The sequence below is a fragment of the Mya arenaria genome, chromosome 10 (assembly GCF_026914265.1).
Source record: "Mya arenaria isolate MELC-2E11 chromosome 10, ASM2691426v1".
Taxonomy (NCBI): Eukaryota; Metazoa; Mollusca; class Bivalvia; order Myida; family Myidae; genus Mya; species Mya arenaria.
In genome coordinates, this window is record NC_069131.1 from 67,084,209 (window position 1) to 67,106,595 (window position 22,387).

General features: G+C 34.3%; 2 protein-coding genes and 1 pseudogene across 2 annotated transcripts in view; 1 reads left to right on the top strand and 2 right to left on the bottom strand.

The window, feature by feature from the left end:
* LOC128205067 (receptor-type tyrosine-protein phosphatase mu-like) overlaps positions 1-22,387 on the top strand; it is a gene marked incomplete in the record, with an annotated part of 180,600 nt that overhangs the window by 12,948 nt on the left and 145,265 nt on the right.
* Positions 1,196-6,735, bottom strand: LOC128205069 (multiple epidermal growth factor-like domains protein 10). Its single transcript, XM_052906485.1, has 9 exons — positions 6,623-6,735; positions 6,239-6,390; positions 3,690-5,336; positions 3,270-3,378; positions 3,041-3,144; positions 2,756-2,899; positions 2,239-2,402; positions 1,795-1,882; positions 1,196-1,356 (listed from the first exon to the last, which is right to left on the bottom strand). The coding sequence occupies exons 2-9, from the start codon at positions 6,285-6,287 to the stop codon at positions 1,274-1,276; spliced, it is 2,388 nt and encodes a 795-aa protein (XP_052762445.1). The 5' UTR covers positions 6,288-6,390; positions 6,623-6,735; the 3' UTR covers positions 1,196-1,273.
* On the bottom strand, positions 18,022-20,631 carry LOC128205072 (putative nuclease HARBI1; annotated as a pseudogene).

Here is a 22,387-nt window from a genome sequence, read left to right on the forward strand (position 1 = left end):
TAAAAATAAGAAAGTTTAATGTTGTTGCTTTTGTTTCTTCATTTCCAGCAAAACCAACTAGAAGTTTAACAATCGTACGAGACACATGTAAAACCCTATAACACATCATACCTGAGATATTTGAAATGTTCGTCTTGTAAATTCAGCGTACTCATCTTCTGACAGACAAGTTACATTAACGTTTCCGTAACGGGCAGACGATCCAACATTCGGCCAATATTGGTCACATTTGTCTTTCTATAAAATAAAAATATACATTTTAACTCACGTTTGGACATAAGCACAAATTATAATATGAACAATACTTTGTTTATATTCCCGATATGATAGACTGTATGCGAAGCTGATTAACCAGTTTATTGATAATCTATGGCGTTCAAATATACACACCTTTCGATATAGAATATACAATAACAATTGATCTATGGTAAAAAAACAACGCGCAAGCCCGTAATCCAAATACCCTGTTTGGGGCATTATATCCAGACATAAATCAAGGCTTACATTTTCTTCAATTAAATTGGTAACCATGACGACTTTTTCAACTTTCTGTTGCCAAACCATTTCCCAAAACAATCCAAAGTCTCCAAGTTGCTTTGACATCGGACCTTTGAATAAACGGATACTATCAAACCTATTTCGTTATAAGGAGGACGAATACATTAACTTTTAAACAAGACGTTCAGACGAAAGAATTCAAGGTATTAATGTTAGCACACTTACTTCTCACCAAGGCCTCCCTGGGCGGGTTCGATTCCCGGCCTAGATGTAATTGAGTTTAGTTTGTAAGTCTGACTGCGTTTTCTCCGGGTACTCCGGTTACCTTACAACACAAGAACACTCTCTCGCAACATCGAGCCAGACAATGAATACAGATTAAACTATAGAAACCTAGCTGAACAATAGCAACTACTTGTTTTGTGTTTGATTATTTGTTAATATATAAGGTTCTACAGCATCTAAACATATTTGAAACATTTGGTTTTACCATACAATAATAATAGTTTAACCAGACAAAATATATAGTTAGCATGTTTGAGTTTCAAACTTAAAGTGTTGACATTAGAGAATATGGCTCTCTATTATCTAATGTCACTTACCTAAGGTTGCAATGTATTCATTTCGTTTTTTGAAACCCTTAAAAAAATTAAAAAATATGTTATGTAAAAATGAACAACTGGAATTATGATTTGAAACCTTTGTAAAACAAATACAATAAAATAATGGAAACGAGTACATATCAATTCAACTTAAAAAAGATAAACTCTTGTTATCAAGACATAAACCATACATCAATAAAGCTTGCGTTTATGTAATCAGATCCATTGTACCAAACCTTCACACGTGAATCGTCATCTGCAATTCAATAAATTCAAACAATAGTTTCGAATTAAAATCTAGTTTGTGTTATAAGAATGCGTACAATGCAGACATGTCCAACAGTCAAACTACTTACTTAACTATGATATTGTTTAGATTAGAGGAATTATTTACTAGGCATAACACTCAATAGGAGACGCACATCAAACACAGAATAGATAGGCATTAAAATACCCTCATCAATAACGGTTCGGATTACCTTGTTGGAACTTCAAGCGCACAATCTATCACTTACTGTCAACATATAAATGATAAATTCCCCCAATAGAACACGTTTCTCAACATAACTATGACATTATATTGTTCAAAAGGCCTACAATGGACTAATCAACGAATGTTTAGTCTGGCATTCTGAATACATTCTATGAACAATTCAAAGCTTTTCATACGCATTAAACAACAAATTTCACTTACATGGGTAAATTCCTTTATATCTGTTTCGTGACATACTGCTAGCCTTTTGTGAATCTTCGTACGATTTTGTTAGACCATATGGAAATTTCTGTAATAAAAGACAAACATGGATGTCGGAAACCTTTATATAAAATGACCTGTATGTCAGCATAATTATCTTACGACGTAATGAAGAAGACTGCTCATGTTCTTTCTATGTTGGCATTACATGCCAATCTTAAATATTTAAACGCCTTTTAACATTATATAATTCGAACATGAAAATATAAATCAATAGAGCAACGCATTCTAAAGTTATATAAATATACATTTGTTTCAACCCTCGTATATAAAGTCATTTTTTGTTATTTATGAAAACCAAATTCTTTTTCTTGAATAATCTTCGGTTATGTTATACCTTATTCAAGTTAGTCGTTTTTACATAATGTGTTTTTACAATGTTACCTCAAATTCTTCTTCATGCGAGTTTTTCGTTTTTGTTGTGACATACGCAGGTAACTCCTCAACTTGAACTTTGGTTTTGTTAACCTCATTGGCATTGTTGTAATACACTCCGCCATCTTCTTCAAACCTAATAGCATTTTCCCGTGCAATAGCGTCCTCGTCGTCTGAATATAACAGAGCATTTCAAATTAATCGAAGTCTAACACCAGACATTAAAACGTGACTGGAAACAACACATATGCTATTATTAGATTAAGAACACTTACTTTGGACACTAAATCAAGTTTGACAAGCGGATTCCGTTCCCCATTATAAATAACGTACAGCAAGCAAGAAAGTGTGCAGCGGAAAGGATACAGTAAGGAACACGTGTACATACCTTAAAAACGCTGAACAAGCAAAGGACCTTAACAATTTCAAGATTGTTCTCTTCATTAATCAATTCTGAATAAGTGTTCATCTCTGAGGGCGTTGGATAATTTGGATTTAAAAAAACTGAACAAGCAAAGGGCCTCACCAATTTCCAGATTGTCCTCTTTGTAAATCATTTCTGAACTTGTGTTCTTTTCTGCGGGCCTTTTGTTATACGGATTGGAAATCACGGTTATCTGGGTGGCACCGTCAACAGTGTTCACATAAATGACATCGGGGTGAACAACTGCTAAAAAACATGAATACTTTGCACGTACAATAATCAAAACATATCTTTTGTGTACAGGCGTGCATAGATTTTTTTCCGAAATGTATGAAATAATAGTAATATTTTGAAGTTATTAACAGACAAGCTTATGATTGTGCTTACTGTTTTTATTCACAGTCGCATAGACCGCTGTTGAGCCCTCGTACTGTTCGTCAATTTGATCGGTCCTTAATGTTGTCGTTTCTTCGTTTCTATTTACAGCACGTCTGTAATGTCATATGCATTGGAATATATAGCATTTACTTCACATTAAAGTCAATTGATGTTTCTATAAAAATGCAAAGGTCTATAATGTCAGGCAGAACTACAGTTGCATTGTAAAGAATCGCACCTTTTCTTGAGTAAAAAGACGACGGTGATTGCAATAATGAGTATCACAACACCAGCAACACCTCCACCTACAGCGGCTGCTGATGATCCACTAAGAGTCTGTGTTTCACCTAAAACAGAAATGCAAGCATTACTATTTAAAGTATACGTCTTTACAATAAATAGTCATCACTGATATTTAAACATAATTCTTGTTATTCACTTTTTTATTGCTATTTTCAAAATCTAAGATTGTGTCGAAGATATTTGTTCTTTTTTCAGATATGAACACCATAATGTAAACACATTTTATACTTATAGTATGTATTCAGTTAAGGCTAACAATATAATAAGAGTGGTCTATAATAAATTATTTCAGCGGCAATCTGCCATATTCTGTGTATTGCATATTTTTAGATTAACTGAGATATGGATTTATTACCCTGAGGTACTTGAGGACAAACACCTGCTGTGTAGCCAGGCGTGCAACCATGAAGACATTTTCCACTTTCAGATGAACATCTTGTTCCATTACCATTTGAGATACAGTTTTTGTCACACTCATTTTCACACATTTTTCCAAAGGAGTTTTCTAAACATCCGTTGATACATTTTCCAGATATATAGCATTCTTTGTCAACGCAGGTCTCACTGCACTTTATGTTACAATTCAGTCCATATTTGAGTTTTGAAGCACACTTTAAACACTCACCATTAGATCGGTTGCATGAATAACAGGATTCATTGCATTTGTGTTCGCAAAGCTTACCCCAGTAGCCGATTTCGCAACCTGTCTTACAGTTTCCTGTAAGCGAATCACATTGGCCTTCTATGCATGTTAGGCTACAGTTGAAACATTCACCAGTCTCGTTTGGATAGAATCCTTCATCACATGCAATACACTTGGTAATATTTGAAACCACTTTGCATGATTTACAATGCTGTAGCAATGAACAGGGACAGCAAGATCCACTGTCTGGGTAATATTCGTCACTTACACATTGGTCGCAACTGTCAGGTGTAGAACACATGTTTTCCTGACACAAACATTGTCTGCTGGGGTGTGTGTTCCCTGTTTTACAAGTCAAACATTGTTCGAAATCTGAACAGCTGTTACATGATTCATAACAGTTCTGTTCACATACGCTTCCAAAAAACCCAGGTTTACATGAGGTACAGGCTGTCGCTTCTAAGCAAGAATGACACAATCCGGGACAATCATTATCACAGTCTTGTCCGTATTTTCCTTGGACACATGAGACACATTTTTGACCATAGAACATATTGGTTTTACATGAGCATTGTCCTTTCGATTTCTCACACTCATTATAAAGACATCCTTTCCCACACAGGTACTGACAATACGAACCATATCTTCCTGTTACGCATGATTGACAACTACTGTAGTAGTCACATGTTGTACATTCTAGTCTGCAGCGATTCGTGCATTGATTGCCAAAGTAATTGGGTGCACATATGCTACATTTACTGCCAGCCCAACCAATTCTGCAGGAACATGTTCCAGTCTTTCCATTACATTCTTTATTCACGCACCCGGCCGAACACTTATTTTTACATTGAAATCCAAATTTTCCCCTGACGCAATCGGTACAGTGAATCCCCGCATAGTTCGTGTTACATTTACAGATAGCTTTCTCTGAGTCACATACGCCATTCTTACAGTCAGTTTCACATTGGTACTGGCACATAGATCCATACCGACCTTCTTTACATGAAGTACAATGACTAGTGCTTGTGCACTTGCTGCAGTGTCTTGGGCAACCATAGCAATAGCGACTAGAATAATAGTAGCCATCTAAACACCCTTCACAAACATTACTAGTAGAACAGGTACACCCAGTATATACACATTTAAGACATTCATTATTGTATGCATAGTATCCAGGTTGACATTCAAAACAAGGTTTGACGTAATACCTTTCACATTTTACACAGTGACTGGTACACGGGTTGTCGCATTTATTTCCCCAGTAACCGTCTTTGCATCCCATTTTGCATGTCCCACCATGATAGCAGTCATTGTTGGAGCAACATCTGCAATTATTGCATTCCTCCTGGGATGCGATATCTAAAAACAAGGACACAATGGGTACCAAAAGAGATACATACACACAGATGTTCATTTAAGTATTCTTACTCGTTATAATCCGTGAAAATGATATATAATGACATAGAATCGATATCCAAGTCCTATGCAATGTGTCCGGGAAAGAACGCAAATGTCGTCCTGGAGCCTTAATCCGCTAATTTTCAAACATCAAATTTTCTATATCAGTATTCATCTTTTGTCAATAATAAGTTTGTTATGCTGAATGTAAAGTTAAGTATTACCATTAAAATAGATAATCCATCAATATATAAATCCAAATTAGAATTTGAAACTCACATGTGGGGGATTTGTCAAACACAAAATCCTCGTGCACGTTTTTATCAATGCGATATTTAATTATCAAGTACGCCTTACTTGTATGTAACTGGCCCATTAGTTATATCTGTTCTTATATTTCAGCATGCATGTTATCTACAAACTAAACATATTAGTGTACTTGGATAACTTAAATTGATCTAGTTCATATTGTAAATAATTAACAACATACTTTTCTCATTAATAATAGTTACATTTGTTTTTGTATATTAATGACTTGTTTACCGTCATTTATTTTGTACTCTGTATTTATATTGTGTTCTCTTAAATAGCAATGATTTTTCTATGTTTATGCTTATAAAACTTAGACTTGACTTTACTTCATATGATCGAATATTGATGTTTGTTGATTGCAATCAATGGAGGGACTATGTATAAGAAGAATTATCATTAAAATTGATGTTTTATAATTGTCTTAACACATTTCTATGGATCAAACTAGTGCGAAATGTTTGTTTGAATTTTTGAACTATTTTAACTGAAACTGAATATCATAAGAGACTTGCTACAATACTACTTAAATTTTTAAATAATTATAACTTTACCTGAAAACAGCAGTCCAAATATAATTCCGAATCCAATAGCTCTGATCATCTTGAAAATGGATGATCATTGAAGTTCCTTAAACTTAGTGCGTCTGCTGATTTTTAAACGCATTTAATGTTAATTCAAAAGCTGAACTTGTTTATCCTTAAATCTTAGATAAAAGAGTGTTAACATTATAAGAGACAATGTGTCGATGTTTTACTTTTAAACTACATCGAAATTTTAATATTAATATAGCATACACTTTTCGTATTAATATATATCTTTATTTTTTCAGTTATAAATTTGAATAACTTTTAAAACTTATCATGTACTAATGAGATCTTAGCAAAGTGTTTTTTTATTAATGAACAATACAACAATGCATGCAGTTTCTTTAATACTTTCGATGAACGGTGTCCGAAATAGTCACATAAAGAAAACACATGGATAATGATAGACACCGTTGAAGAAGTGTTTATTCTAAGTTAAATAAAACATCCATAATGAGGCTTTTAGAGTTGTACATCGTATATACAATATACTTTCGCCTTATTTCCGACGCATGCGGTATATTCGTTATAGTTCAATGACTCATAAACGCGCTTAAACTTTGAGGCAAAGCTGAGTTTATTCAATGATAATCGTTATGTGAAAAGAGAAAGGAAAGTTCGTAAGCATTTGTTTTGCGTTTTTTTGAAAAAGGTTATTTTGTGTGATATTGACCAAACAAAAGACAATTTGCTACTTTGACCGAAAACAAAAGTTAACAGTGTTCATCGTTTTCTTATTATTTTCTCGCTAATAGGGAGGATAACTATATGTTAAACAAATATTCAAATTGTCATGTCCTTCCTCTAAGGGCAGAATGAAGATTTTATCGCAAACGTTATCTTTACAACAGAATATATTGCTTGAATTGTATTTCCTTTCGGAGGTGATCGTGAAACCAAAAGATCTTAACTTTGTTTGGACAAGTGTAAGAAGTATAATATATAATTCCCTAAAGTTGATTAAACTGTAGTTTAAACTTATTTATTTCACAACGATTGTGAAACAAGCTTTTGTAACTTATATTAATCACTCTCGTTGTCACGATGTTGCGCGAGAGTGTATTTTTGTGTTGTGGGGGAAACCAGAGTACCCGGAGGAAACCCACTTGTCCGACTTGGTGTCTCAAAACCAAACTCACAAGCGCCCAGACCGGGATTAAACTTTGCAGTCGATTTATATTGTATAAAAGATTATTAACGGCCTTGGCTTTTAAAATTCACGAGGCTACATGTAATATAAAAGCCGTTTTCGATCAATGAATCAAAGCATCAAAATCAATTTATTTGTGTCATTTGGCTAATTATCAGTTAAGTTAATGCCACTACTTAGGTGTCAGATTAGTCTGAAAATTCTTTTTTTAACTTATTCAGAAATAAAATTAGACAATATACTGAATGAACGCTTTCGTGTACCTGATATCATGCACTGTCATTTTTAGCTTTTTTTCTTTAGAATGTTCATTTCAGTCACGACAAAATCATATGCGATTATTAATGTTATTTTAATACTATAAAAAGTCCGAATTTGGTATGTCTCCGGCGACGAAGTCGATAAAGTAACTTTCTTAAGACCCAGAGATACCGATGGACAATGACATTGTTTGTGCTAACTCGAGCACCAGTCCTTTATTCTTACTATCAAGATGAAATTACTGTATACTGCAATACAATATTGCTTTCTACGTAAGCCGGTAGGCTCACTGACTCACGCTTACCCGGTTAGTGCGCAGATACCATAACAAATCTCCAGAGATGTGGCTACTCAAACCTGAATGATCACAGCATGGACGATTATCTTGGTTGTCGACTACATGTTTGAAACTTGCACAACATACACATACATGGATGATTTAGCAATATCTAACAAAAGAGCCTACTTTGTTGCTACTGGGAAATCGCCGCGGTGCTCCCTAAAGGGATATTCGCTTCCTTACTTGGCCAAAAATATTCATGTGGGCATTGTTTTAAAAGGTTTTAGCATAACAGGGTCAACGCCATTTGTTAAATGTATTGTTGTCATGAGGGTTTCAATTTAACGTTAAAAGGTGGTTTGTAGTAATTATTTTACCGGAATTTTGAACGGCATAGGATAAAATGTTTCCGGTTACGGTCGCTCTATTTACAGGAGGGTGGAAGAAGAATAACTGTAAGGTTTTCTGAAATGAAATTAGGTATTATTTTGACAATTCTGGAAAGTAATAATAAACGCTTAGTGTACAATATTTCAGTATGAAAGATTATCTGTAATGTTTTATTGGAATAAATATTTACAACCCAAGGATAAATATTTCAGCCGTTTCAGGTTTTTTTGAAAGAGAAAATAATCTAATATTTTATAATTTTCTCATTCGCAGGAGACTGAAAAGCGTGTTTATTTAACTGTAAAATTTACAATTTTGAGTATATTTTGCGGCGCAATTTTTCCCAAAATGTCTAGGGTCGTTTTCCCAAAATGAGCAGAAAAAGCCCTTTCTTGTATGTCTGACTTCATGTTAGTAAACATAACTATATCATTTCCGGCTATAATTCTACACGTCCGTAGAGGCAGAACCTCACTGTTTCGCATTTTATGTCGGCAATATTATATTAAATAATTTTAAATTGCATCTATACAATGTATATATAGGTATCTCAGTATTGATTAAATGTTGCTTATTTGATTAGCATATTGCTCTATTATAAATCCTAAATTCCCAATTTTCGTAACTTAAAGTACAAAATGCTGGAAATAGTAATGTTTTTAAGCATATCACAAACGATCGCAAAAAGTTTGAATCATTTAGCAGGATAACACCAGGATGCTATCTTTATTGTTCATATTTCAAGATAATTGTTATTGTAAAACTAGGAAGTTGGTGTGTTTCATTAAACTATGTACTTTGACTTTATACAATAAGCAAAATACATAAACTTATTTTATCAAAACCACTTTCATTTCAGCTATTATTAATTAACACGTGATCACAAAACTAGTAAATCTATCTCATTACATGATGTGATACCAGCAAAACATCTAAGGGATACAATTAAAACCCCATAATAATAAGTCACTTTTTTTTGCAAAAAGTCAGTGGCCAAAGTTTTTTTTTAAAACAATGCAGCACGCTGTGCTATGTTACACTCAATATCAAATTCGTTGTTTGAAATTTTTGAATTAGACGAAAATTGTTTTCCCTAGATACAGTCAGTTTGATGGGTAGCGAATGAGTTTTGCAAGATTCGATATTAACAGTTGAGTGTCAATTCAGCCTTAAGAGCGGTCGTTGAGCAATGGTGTTTTTATTTTCGGTTCATTATCTACGCGATGGAAAATGTGTCTTCTGCTAATATTTTTAATCATCATGAGACGGCACAACCGCCTGATGTTCACATTTGTTTGTGTGAAAGTTTGTTTGGACAAAAGTCGCAAATTAAGTATTTGAAAGACGAAGTTTGTGTCAATAAGTTTCTGTAGAAGAAGTGGAAATTGATAACTACTTAAGACAATGCCTGGAGATTTAGTTCAATTCAATTTGACTCCCGAGCAGTGCGGAAAGGTAAACCGCAGAAAACCAAAACGAAGGCTAAATCACCAGCTGTAGCGTTGATGTTACGGACAGAATCACTTTATCACGCATATTCGCTACTACTTCTACTACATCATAAGAAAAATCCGGGTGCGAAAATTCCTTTCGTGGCTATCTTGGGTTTCCCATCAACAGAGGAGGGCAGCTTGGACCCTGATTCGGATGCGGCGAGTACAACTACGTTTGGCGCACGTATCACGGGATCTCAGCAGGAGCAGCATCAGACAGAGCAGCCCGGCAAGGACCAATGCTTGCAGTTCAGATAATGCTGGTGTTTGGACTGTTAAAGATGAGTATTTTGATGATTACATATTGATACTAATAGGTAATGACGTAGGTGTAAAACAGGTTATCGATAAAGAGTTCTGGACTACAATTTGATTTAGTGAGTTCATGTAAGAAACAATATAAGATTACAAAAAGCCATTTGCTTTTTGCCAGAAAAGAGCTTGTTACAGAACAATCATTCGGCATTGAAAGCTCCCGAATTTGTTTAAACAGCCATTTGTGAAATTTAGATAAGGGTTTGGTAGAAAAATGTGAGCAAATTCCAATTGCAACGACTCCACTAACAGTATCATTGCAAATTAGTTGCAAAAACCCGCCTAATTTTGGATTTAAGAAATGTAAATGTTCTTCTATGGAAACAGTCTGTCAGGTATGAAGATCTAAGACTCGCTTTCATGTATCTTAAAAAGATGATTAAATTATTATCAGTTCAGATTATCAATAATTGGATTTTTGGTATAACTATACTAATTATTTAGGGTTTTCTTTTCAAGATGAATGGGGGAGGGTGTGCTTATTTTTAGTCATTCCTTTCGGTTATCGTTTTATACGTAAGCATAATACACATGTTACTAAAATATTAACGTTTTGCTATAGAAATTCGTTCCCCCAATAATGATTATCGTCTCCGCCCGTGAGATTATCACGGCACGTCAGGGCGATTATGGCATAATTGCCTGACGAAGACAAAAACGTACAAACTGACGGCATTTTCACGAAAGTAAAATGGCCGCCGTATACTCGATCGGCAAAACTTTAAACATTAAAAGCTTTTAAGGGATTAAAATGGAAATATCGGTGCAATAATAGTGATATAAGTTTTACCAATAATGACACCATCCGTGTTTATGTAACGAGAAATATCCGCAACCGTACCGTATGTTTAGATTCGGTAAAGGTCATTAAGCAGTGAGACAAGGAAATATTTTGTTGAAACGCTTTTGTTTACTTTATTCACTGAGAAATGTTAATTATTCCAGCGAAATGACTAGGGTCACTCAAGCCGAGATTCTTATGAAACTACTCATAGACTTGATCGACACTAGCTGTGCTCACCTATTGAAATGAACGTCACAATTAACCGATGTCAAACATGAAATATTTTAAGAATTGAAACATTGCAGGCTTATTCTGAAAACACGTACGAAAAGATTTGCTTTATTGAATTCCAGTCACTCGTTATTTTTCGCTATATCTCAGTTTTAAGACTTTCAGACTAGATGCTTATTATATGACATATCCTTCATTTTCCGGCAAAATCATGTTTTTAAATCCATTTGAAATCATTGACAAATGGCAAAACATATGTATTATACAGGATAATACATGGTTGACCATGGCTTTTGGTTGATAATTGCCCCAATGAAAATAATTGCCCTCGGGTGAAAATGAAAACGTATTTACAAGACATTGTTATGGATATTTCATTTTTCATTCCGCTCATTGTAAACATTAGAAAATGGTGGGTTCCACGCGGAGATAATTGTCGCAAGTATTATTTGTCAAAGGTAGTAAAAGTTGACGATTGGTTCATAGGTTATAATATCATAGAATTGTTACAGCCATATTGGGGTCAATCAGATTTAGCCAACTTTGCGCCTGAACATAATGCAACATTATCACGAGTTTGGTGTTACAACTATTCTGATGTAAATGCATTTACGATGGACTGGTCAACGGATATTGGTACCACAATTTATGTTAAATGGACTGTGTCACAGATTGGCACCAAAAATAAATAAATTCTGAAACAAATCTCAGAACAATTATCTAATAGAATGTGTTACGTTTTGATATCATAATTGTAAAAAAAAAGTACCAAAATGTAAAAAAATATGTGTCGGAGACCGGGTTCGAACCAGCGTCGCCAAAATTGAAGTCCAGTGTCTTACTCACTGAGCTACAAAGGCAAAGGAATCGGGTGACATAATTAAGTTATACACCTACCTCGGTAATATCACGTGATAACACCGACTAGCCAATCACGCATAAGGAATGAATTCTACCTGGTAGTCATACCCAGTAATCTTTTTTATTGGAAAAATACGAAATAACTGCGTAATTTAAATAAATTGTAAACTATGTGGTACTTCAGTTAGTAAGTTTCAATGCATTGTACACATCGATGCCTAGTTTATGTCAGTTTTCGACAATTTTCTTTTTTTTTTCGCTATTTTATCATACGTGAGACAGCCGCTTTAAAGGCCAAAGTGCTGAACAAAATGGCGGCTTGTAAGAGTTGCTCCAGAGTCTGGTTAAACGTTTAACGTCTGCAGCCAATTGTATAAAAGTTGGTTAGATTTAACCGCTGGTTAAAGTTGTCCAGCGGTTAACTTTAACCAAGTTGGCCATTTTATCCAAACCGTTTATCCGTTTGTATAATCGCAAGAAATGCAGCGGCTAAGTTAACCATTTCGGTTATCGGGATATCCAAATAGGTTATAGTTAACCTAACCAAAACGATCCCATAATGCATCGATAGCATGGTTCCGGTCAGTGCGCGTTTTGACGTATTTGTAAACAGTGTGTCGTCTGAAACATCAAAAACATGGCTGACTTCACAGTTGACGCCACAGCTAATCGAAAAAAACGATCTAGTAATTTTTCCGATGTAGAAAAGGCCGCAATAAGGGAAGGTTTCGTCGGCTTTGGTGATCTTTTAGGGAAAATATTTGCAAACAAAGTCGGTGGAAACACCAAAGTACAGCAGGACAATGCTTGGATGAAGATAACACAAGCAGTTAATGCTGTCGGCCGTGCATTTCGCACGGTCGATGAGGTTAAAGGTATTGAATCTTGTTATTTTGTTGATGATATAACACATATAAAAACATAATTAATATGTAAATACATACCAGTATAAATTAATGACAAACGCAATTTTTTTTTTTTTTAATTTGCTCCTCAACTGCCTATTTGATATTTCTGATGGCTTTATTTAAGATTATTTATCCAATGTTTTATTAACTAGCCTTTTAAGTGTTATTTGATACCAAACAATATGGATTTCTTTTTTAATTTACTCCAAGAAAAACATCGAAAGATGGTGAGCTGTGCCAAGGGTGTCGTTGCCAAAGAAAATGCCAACGCCAGGCAGACTGGTGGGGGTAAGCCACCGCCTGTCCCGGATGACACCACTTTGGCAATAATACAGGATATGAAGGGGACGCCTGCCTTCAGCGGCATCCCCGGGTCATCAGCATCGGAGTCGGCAATAGGTATTTGCTTATATGCATCACTCTTTATATGCATTATAAGATTTTTTGAAATTTAAATAGTCGTGATATTTATTATTTTACAACGTTGTAATACAAACCAGGTTAATGTTACATGGATGACTGACTTAATGATAATGCCCAGAATTAGTTGCGAGTAATAATAAAAGTTTCGGTAGTCGACCTTGAAAAAGTTAAAGACTAAAAATTGATTACAGTTATGATATAATTTAAGTTAATTATAATTAAACATGAATAACTGGAATAAAGTTTATTCAAAGGAAGCTAACATTCTGGCGAAAACCAAATTTTCAATTGCAATCTGACTTACCGAATATTTTGTACAATCCCTTCCCCCCCCCCCCCCCCCGCAAAAAATAATCCATTTGTGAATCCACTTTAAATCACATGTATGTCAAATTCCAGTTGCCGTGAACAGGCAGGACGAACCTCAAAAAGACCCGTTCAACCTGCTAGGTTTCGATGGTAAATATTTCCGAGAAAAACAAGTGAATATATGAAACAGAACTCCTTCATCACATAAGTTTAACAATGCCATTTAATCCAATACGTATATTACTAGTAACAGTTATAAATTATTTTTAGTACACCTATATTGATCCGCTCTCGATGTCACAATGACTCGACTCTATCGCAAGTTTACACATTGAAACCCGTGTGTGTTTTGAAGTTGGACCAGTCTGTCGTAGGGGTGTCTAATTTGTGAGAATGCACTTATGAAAACAAACATACGTTTTCTGGGTAAAAACCACTAATTTCCAACATTCTAATAAATGTCCGTATTTGTCAAGGCTTTAGGCTTTAAAGTATGATGATAAGAAAGTGTATTTATATTTAGCCTTAAAAAATATATACCCATAATTATAACTGTAAGGAAATGGAATAGGCTGTATAAAACGGGGCTCCTGTGGGGAATTATTGAATCATTATTAATTATCGATTCATTATTATAAATATATTTCAGCATTGACTGGCAGTCCATCCAGGACTTGGAGCATGTTTGAGGTGGCATGTAGTTCGGGTATGCATAAGTTGATGGCATTCACTTAAAATGGCGACATGCATCTATCTGTTATATGAATACAGTATAATAACTGATTAATTACAAATATATTAGAACTCTTTTCATCATGTTTTTAAATTATTATTTTTTGAAGACTACCTTGAATGGCAATGAGTGGTATATTTATATGGTATAAAAGTCATGATAATGAAAAGAATGTTATAAGTTATGATAAGTTACGCCCCCCCCCCCCCAACACACAAAATAAAATCAATTACAATTGGCCAATTAAAGCTTAAACATTTTTTTGATATTTTTTAATGTATAAATTCATGGTCTTTACCATTCCTTTGTTTACTACTTTTTAAGGCGAGGCAGGCTTGGATGACATAGAGGGTACTGAGACGAAAGTTGACAGCCGAGAATACACTAAGGGTAATTTATTTGAAAAAAATAACAACAAGCATTTGTTTACATTACTTAATTGTTACTGCATGGATAGTGAAACACAGTTTTTTTTTATTTAATACTAGGAAAAAGCAACATACATTTGTAAAATAGTATGTTCTTTCCTTACAACTCAATATCCTATAAAATTGCTTCTAACTTCAGATATGCCTTTCTGCGATATGTTTGCCAATTCCTGTATAAAAGAACCAAGTAGCACGGGGAAAAGGAAAGGTAACAAGCTGAATTTGGATGGGATTGAAATGTTATATGAATATAGTTATCAACACTTCTATTCCTTCTTGTGTATATGTGTTGAATGCCTGCTTCCCTTTCGGCATTGACATACATGTGAATTGGTCTATGATCAGCTATGCAGGATCTAATAAGCTCAGCCTACCAGCTAGTAGTCAGCGAATACAATTGAGTATTGTGTGCATTTATTTCAAGAATTAGAATTAGTTTTTGTTAAATGGTTGTACAGAATTCACACATAGCATGAATCCTGTTTCAGGTATGACCCACCCCTTTGCATACACAATGGTCTGTTATTCAATGTTCTTATTATATTACCACAGAACAGTACAACATGTAACATGGAAAGAATACCATACCATGTATTGTTTGTTAGTGTGTCATATGGCTTTACTAAACATGAAAGTAATCACTAATCAAAATTAATGTTAAAAGGTGTAGTTAGTAATATTTGTGTATCATTTTTGATTTTCAGCTGGCCCAAATGTGAAATCAAGACAAAGTCGAAGTATGATTGTCCATTATTTTCTTATATTTTAGTTACATCAAGTACTTAAAGTGACACTATTAATCAAAATCAATATAAACACATGTTCAACAGTCATATATTTTGAGTGATAAACCTTTTTATATAACTACTCATAAAAAAATGCATTTATGGAAAATATCAATTTTAATACTGATAATATTGTAGCTGTGCATTTAATAGTCGAAAATAGAAAAAAAATATTAAACGTCTTATAATGTGTATATACCACATTTAATGCACCCTTCTTTCAAATAAAACTTGCTACCCTTCTTAAGAACCATTGATTTTGACATTTATGCATCCTTTTTGACATATCAAAACATTTGTATCAATGGTGGTAAATTTCATTTGGGAGTAAGAGTGCATTCTCAACTGTTGTATTGATGAGTAATAATTGAATACTTAAAAACAATATAATTGTATGTTGTATATGAGTTTTTCTTCAGGATTAATCACCAATATGAACTGTGTGATATTTCTTCAAATGTTTTATACAGGAAACCAAGAACCTTAAAGGAAGTGCAGACAACATATTATGTTGAAGCCACAGCTGCCAAGAAGTCAGAGAAGAAGTTCTTTGATGCAGCAACAACTGTGCTGACATTACTAAGCGAGAAATATCTGTAAAGATATACTTTTCATATGAAATTGCATTTTTACTTTTAATGCTGTATGCTACTCAAGTTATTATGCCCCCCTTTGAAGAAGAGGGGTATATTACTTTGCACATGTCGGTCCGTCCGTAGACCAAAGCTTGTCCGAGTGATAACTCGACAATGCTTAGACCTATGGTCATCAAACTTGTTTCTGTAGCTTTTTGCATAAATATTGATATGAAAGTTGGGCCGGAACAGTAAATAACCCATATTGATTTAAGGGGTCATCAGGTCAAAGGTCAACAACAGTGACCTTTAAGGCAAACTTAAAAATTCATTGACCTATGATCATCAAACTTTACATGAAGGTTGGCCCTTTCTAGTAGATGACGGTGACCCCCTTTTGAGTTTGGGATCATTGAGCCAGAGTTAACGGTCACGTTGACCTTTAATGCAAAAAGTAGTAAAGCTTCTCCCAGTGATATTTCAAAAATGCCTGGACCTATGATCATCAAACTTGACATGTAGGCTGGGTCTGGCCAGTGGATGCCCCCTTGATTTTAGGATTCATCAGATCAAAGTTAAAGGTCACAGTGACCTTGAATGAAAAAAGCTTGTCTGTGTGATTACTTGACAATGCCTGCAGCCATGGCCCTCAAACTTGACATTTAGGTATTTGGTGACCAGCTGCATGATGACTCATATGGATTTTGAGGTCATAGAGTCTAAGGCCATGGTAACAATACGCTCTATGCTCATACTTTGAATGGTCATTGTCTTAAAACTGTCTCAACGGCATACAATGTCAGTGACAAATAAGTTGTCATTTCGGATAATTCATATTTCATTTAATTATCAATACAATCCTGACAACATGCTGCTCATGGGGGCATAATGTTTGACAAACATCTCCGGTTGTTGCTGTTTTTTTGCATATTTTTAAAATTTCATATTTGTCACTATAACTTCATCTGCATCTCAATGCACAGTAATACAGCAAAATGTTTTTTTCTACTAGCAATGTAGAGAAAGAACAAAATGTGGATGTTTCTGTGATATTATTCATTGTTTTCTTTGTCAGTACAAATCACAAAATGGAAACATGTTGATACATAGGTAACAATGAAAACAGACAATAACAATGTATTAACTATCACAGACTCATAGTAGTAATGAAAATGGACCATAATTTTTTTCTTAGCTATCACAGACTCACAGTTACAATAACAAATGGACCATAACAAATGTTTTTAACTGTCACAGTCTCACAGTAAAAATGAAATCAGACAGTAACAATGTTTTTAACTATCACAGACTCACAGTAACAATGCAAAGAGACAGTAACAATGTTTTTAACTATCACAGACTCACATTAACAATGAAAACAAACAGTAACAATGTTTTTAATTATCACATTATATTTAAAAAGTAACAGTAAATGCTAGATATCTTGTCAGACATGATCCTTTTGGAATAAAATTTTGTTTTTTGTGATAATCACATTCAGAAATGATCAATGTAATAATTAGTTTCTCATTCACTATAAATGTTAAGATATGTACATTTTTGTGCTTTTTTATGGAAATAATTCAAATTGTATGATGCAGTAAATTCTACCATGCCATATAACTCTAAATTAAAAAAATGATCACATACATTGTAACTACAATTTCAGCCATTCAATAATGTTTAGAAGCATCACAGTATCGTTTAATAAAAGTGTTATGAAATGCCATGAACTAGAGAAACTCAATTCAGACACAAGCATTCAATTTCATCAAATGTGGTCACCACTGTTGTTAAAATATACACATACACAGGATCATTGATAAAAGACACTTATTTATATCAATTTAAACCACCTGGTGGAAATTGATGATCATGAAAGTGGTCTCCATCCTTGTCAAATGTTCCTTGTCAACTGTAAATAGAATAAAACAATGCTAGTGTTCATTAATAGTAATAAATACTTATAGCATTGTATGCATTTCTGGTTTTAAAATTTAATGAAAAATTTACATGCAAAAAAAAAAATGTCAGTGTATCTTAATTACAGTCAGACCCATATTATAATTGTGTTGTAGGTGTTGCAGTTCATACCTGTTGCAGATAGTTTACATATTTTATAAAGCATATATATTCCTGTAAGTAATTTATAAAATGTATGACTTTTTGATGATGCATGTGTTGTTTAATTTAATAATTTTCAATTATCAGGGCCAGTATAAAACTTGTAAATATTAAATTTGTAACAAAGTTCAAAAGGTCTTTTTTAAACTAATAACAAATGTCATACATGTTAGAAATAAGTTGTTATATTTTTGGATATGTAATGCCTTGGTGTTTTACAAATGGAAAAGGAAGATAGCCAGTATAAAAATAGTCAAACCTGAAGTATTGCATTGTAATGTACTCCCGAACTGCCTTTCCGGACATGTCATCGTCATGGTTCAGAACAGTAGGGGGCTGCTGGTCATCCTCGGGCGGAAATTCATCGGGTTCTCCCCACAGCTTTGCAAGGTTGTGTAATACAACACAACATACCACAATCTTACTTACTTTCAGTGGCTTCATCCGGATCTGATTTAAGGAAAAAACACAACATACAATGTATTTATGATTCAACAAGTATAACTTTTACAAAAACAACCATGATTGACATATGTTGTGCATTTAATTAACAATAATTATTAGTACATAGGCATTTGAAAAACCATTGGAGTTCATAGAACATTGGTATACCTCTGTATGTAGTATATGAAATCGCCTCTTCAATACACCGAAGGCTCTTTCTATAACATTTCTTGTGGAGCAGTGCGCATCATTGAAATGTTGCTGTGCTTCATTTGCTGAAAATAAATCATCATCATCATCATCATCATCAATATCAACATCATCATTGTCATCATCATCACCACCACCATCACCACCATCACAACTGTAAACATAATATTAATCCAAATTAAAATAAAAGAAATAAGAATGATAAAAATCAGCATGAATAGGAATGTTTTGCACTAGTGCATGCAACATTACCTGGGTGCAGGTATGGGGTAAGCATGTAAGGCTTGCAAGGGTAGGCACTGTCCCCTAGCAGTATGCCATCTTCAAGGCCTGGAAATGAAATATATTCATGTAAATACAATTTCTATTTTTAAGTACAATTAAAAAAAATATATATTCATGAAAAAAACATGATTTAATTTCAGTTCATCTTTAACATATATTATATCAGAGTTAATAAATCAAGTAATAATTATATTCACTACAAGCTCATACATTATATTAGTAAGTTGGAATGAGTACTTCATAAATGTGACATATGCCTTAATTATATTTAAATAACATTTACCATGATGATGTGTTTCCATGAAGTGGAACAATTCCGAGGTCCTAAATACATGGGCATCGTGCGTACTGCCCGGCCAGATGGCATTTATGCTTGTAAATACACATGTGAAACACAAACAATACATTATCATACTTTACAGAATTTCTTTCTTTCAAGATTACCATACTGTAAACTGTACATAGTACTTAAACAATAGTACAATGCAAATACCCCATATGATGCCCCTATCATTTATAGAAAAAGACTATAGATAGCTGTTGAAAAATATCACATGGAATTCAGTAAAAATTACGTCACGACCTCTACACGTTTGAGGTTTAAATCAGTTGAAAAATTAAATCAGCCAGGCATGTTGACTGTTGTAGACTGTAGTGGCGATTCCTGGGATATTAAGCAGACATCGCCACTACATAATCTTCCGAATAATATTCATACATGGATTTATAAAAATTAAGGTATGTGTATCTATGTTTCATATAAATCTTACTACAATAAAGTTGCTTTTGTTATTCAGAACTAATTCATTATACAGTACAATGAAATTTTCGTTACCTCTATGGTCGCAGCTGGCTTGCACGTTAATGCTGTGAAAATGTTTTCTATTGACATACTGCTCCTCGTCCTCACTGGGCGTTTGTATTCTTACGTGCGTTCCGTTTACCGCTGATATCACGGACGGGAATCCCCTTATGGCATGAAATCCAGTCTTAGTCCTGTGTCTATGTCTGTCTGTCGTCGGAAATTGAATCGCGCTGTCCTTCATGTCAAAAATACAGTCGGTCACTGCAGTTACAACCCTTGAAACCGTGGCAACATCTACCCCAAATGTATCCCCTATTATTTGTAAAAAAATTCCCAGTAGCTTAAAAACGTAAAGCAATCATAATCTGTTGCCGTGTTGTCAAGGGTTGATTTCTGCGAGTCGGTCGCTCAAGTCTGTGGCCTATCAGTCGTTCCAATCTGTCTATGTTGTGCGGAGTGAATCCATACCGTTTACGTACTTCCTCGTCGTTGTCTTCGTCCGTTTGTCTATCTATCCTGCGAAATTGTCGAGGTCGCCTAGCGTTCACTATGTTAAGGTCGGCCATCTTTGTTTTGGTTGAATCAGCTAACCAAACTCTTCGAGTCCGGTTAAATTTTGTCCAAAAGTTAGCCGAATCACGCGCTGGTTATGATAACTTAATTTTTATACAATCGGTTTTCGGATAACTTGACCAAACCAGGGAGATAACCAAAAGATAACCGCTGGTTAGGACTTAACCACGTTTATACAATTGGCTGCTGGTTTTCGGCAAGACAATAGTCAAACAAAACCGTTTGTGCGGATGTTATATATTTGCCAATCAATAAAAAGTCTTACAAGCCATGCAACAATAGCGTGGGTATGTTTAGAAACGAATATTTTTAGTTTAATATGTAGGCTAAATACAATTATGTGCAAACACTTAAAGCGTTAGTTTGTGTAAATCATTTTAATGTATACAGAAAACCTGTGTGGCTTTTGCCTTCAAAAGGCGGGTATCGGCTAGTTGGTGCTAAGCATGTGTATCCAGGTATTGCAAGAAGTTTATTTATCATAACTAAATCGTTTTGATATTTCTTTTTGTAAAAACCTGCTTTGCTGCTGTTTCTAACCTGAATTTTGTTTTACATTTGCTTTTTCGCAATTTTGACGAACAGATTGAGGAGCTGTCGGACGTTATGGTGGACAAGATTTCCTTGCTGACGGGGTAACTCGAAGAGTCGCGAATGAACCAAATGAAAATGTGATTCCTATTAACGAGGTTTCCGGCGTTACGTGGCATGGGTTTTGAGTAATGGACTAATATCTTGCCTGCTATATATCTATCGACTTAATTAAGTAATTAATGCTTTTTACAGTACTAAATGGATTAATAACTTATTCGATTTTAGTTTGATATATGATTCGAAGTAATAGCTAACGTTTTAGTAGCTGCAAAGTGTAAATTAACCAAGCCTGTTAAAAAGATAGAACCAATTCCAATTTGTTTAAGTATTTGTACACAGAAGGCGATGTTATGCAACAAAACCTATATGTCCTTGCTTGTTGGCATATGCTTTAGAATTGCTAAACATTTTAATTGACGCTGAAGTTACGTGTTGATAAATCGAGTATATATGAGTGTTTTCATAGAAAGTCGTTTAACGGGAAAAAACCGTTATGGTACCTGAATATTAATTTCATGAACAGGGACAATGTTGTGCTCAGTTGTGAATTAGAACGTTATCTAAGTTGGGCTAATATAGATAACAATTTTTACAATTATTTATTTTCTCGACTGACTGCAACCAACGAGGTTATAAAGAAAATGAAGATAGTAAACATTAAGCTTGTTATAATTTGAGAAAATTCTTCAAAGAAACATATCAACCTATTTTACCAACATTAGCTAATAATGTTTGCATTCATTGACATAAGGCAGATTTTAGCTGCTGCTAACATAGGTATCCCTGATGTTTTAACGCCATGGTCTGTGGTTGAGTGAGAGTGCCAAAGGATGGTTATGTTACAGATTCTGAAAATGAAAGGCTTAAAACATCAACATCATTGGGTTTGTTATTCTTTGAACATCATCGGTTTACATCCCGTTTTTTATATTCAGCGGTCGGTTCTTGCCCCAACGGCTCATACCATTATATTGTGTGTGTGTTGATTTTGTATCTCGATATCAGAAGTTGTAAGGGAAGTAGAATGTTCGTTGTTTGATCTTATTGAATTAGACGAAAAATATTTTTCATAGACACGATCAGCTCGATAGGTGGTGAATGAATTTTACACGAAGAGTTTTTGTTTTTACAGCGTTTTTGAGCGTCCATGCAGCT

What these genes read in the sequence shown, in the direction of transcription:
- LOC128205069 (XM_052906485.1), bottom strand. Translation starts at nt 6,287, where the DNA reads ATGATCAGAGCTATTGGATTCGGAATTATATTTGGACTGCTGTTTTCA. An exon ending in ATTTGGACTGCTGTTTTCAG is followed by an intron (nt 5,337 to 6,238) that starts GTAAAGTTATAA and finishes CCTTGTTTTTAG; the next exon opens with ATATCGCATCCCAGGAGGAA. An exon ending in TGCGACTGTGAATAAAAACA is followed by an intron (nt 2,900 to 3,040) that starts GTAAGCACAATC and finishes CATGTTTTTTAG; the next exon opens with CAGTTGTTCACCCCGATGTC.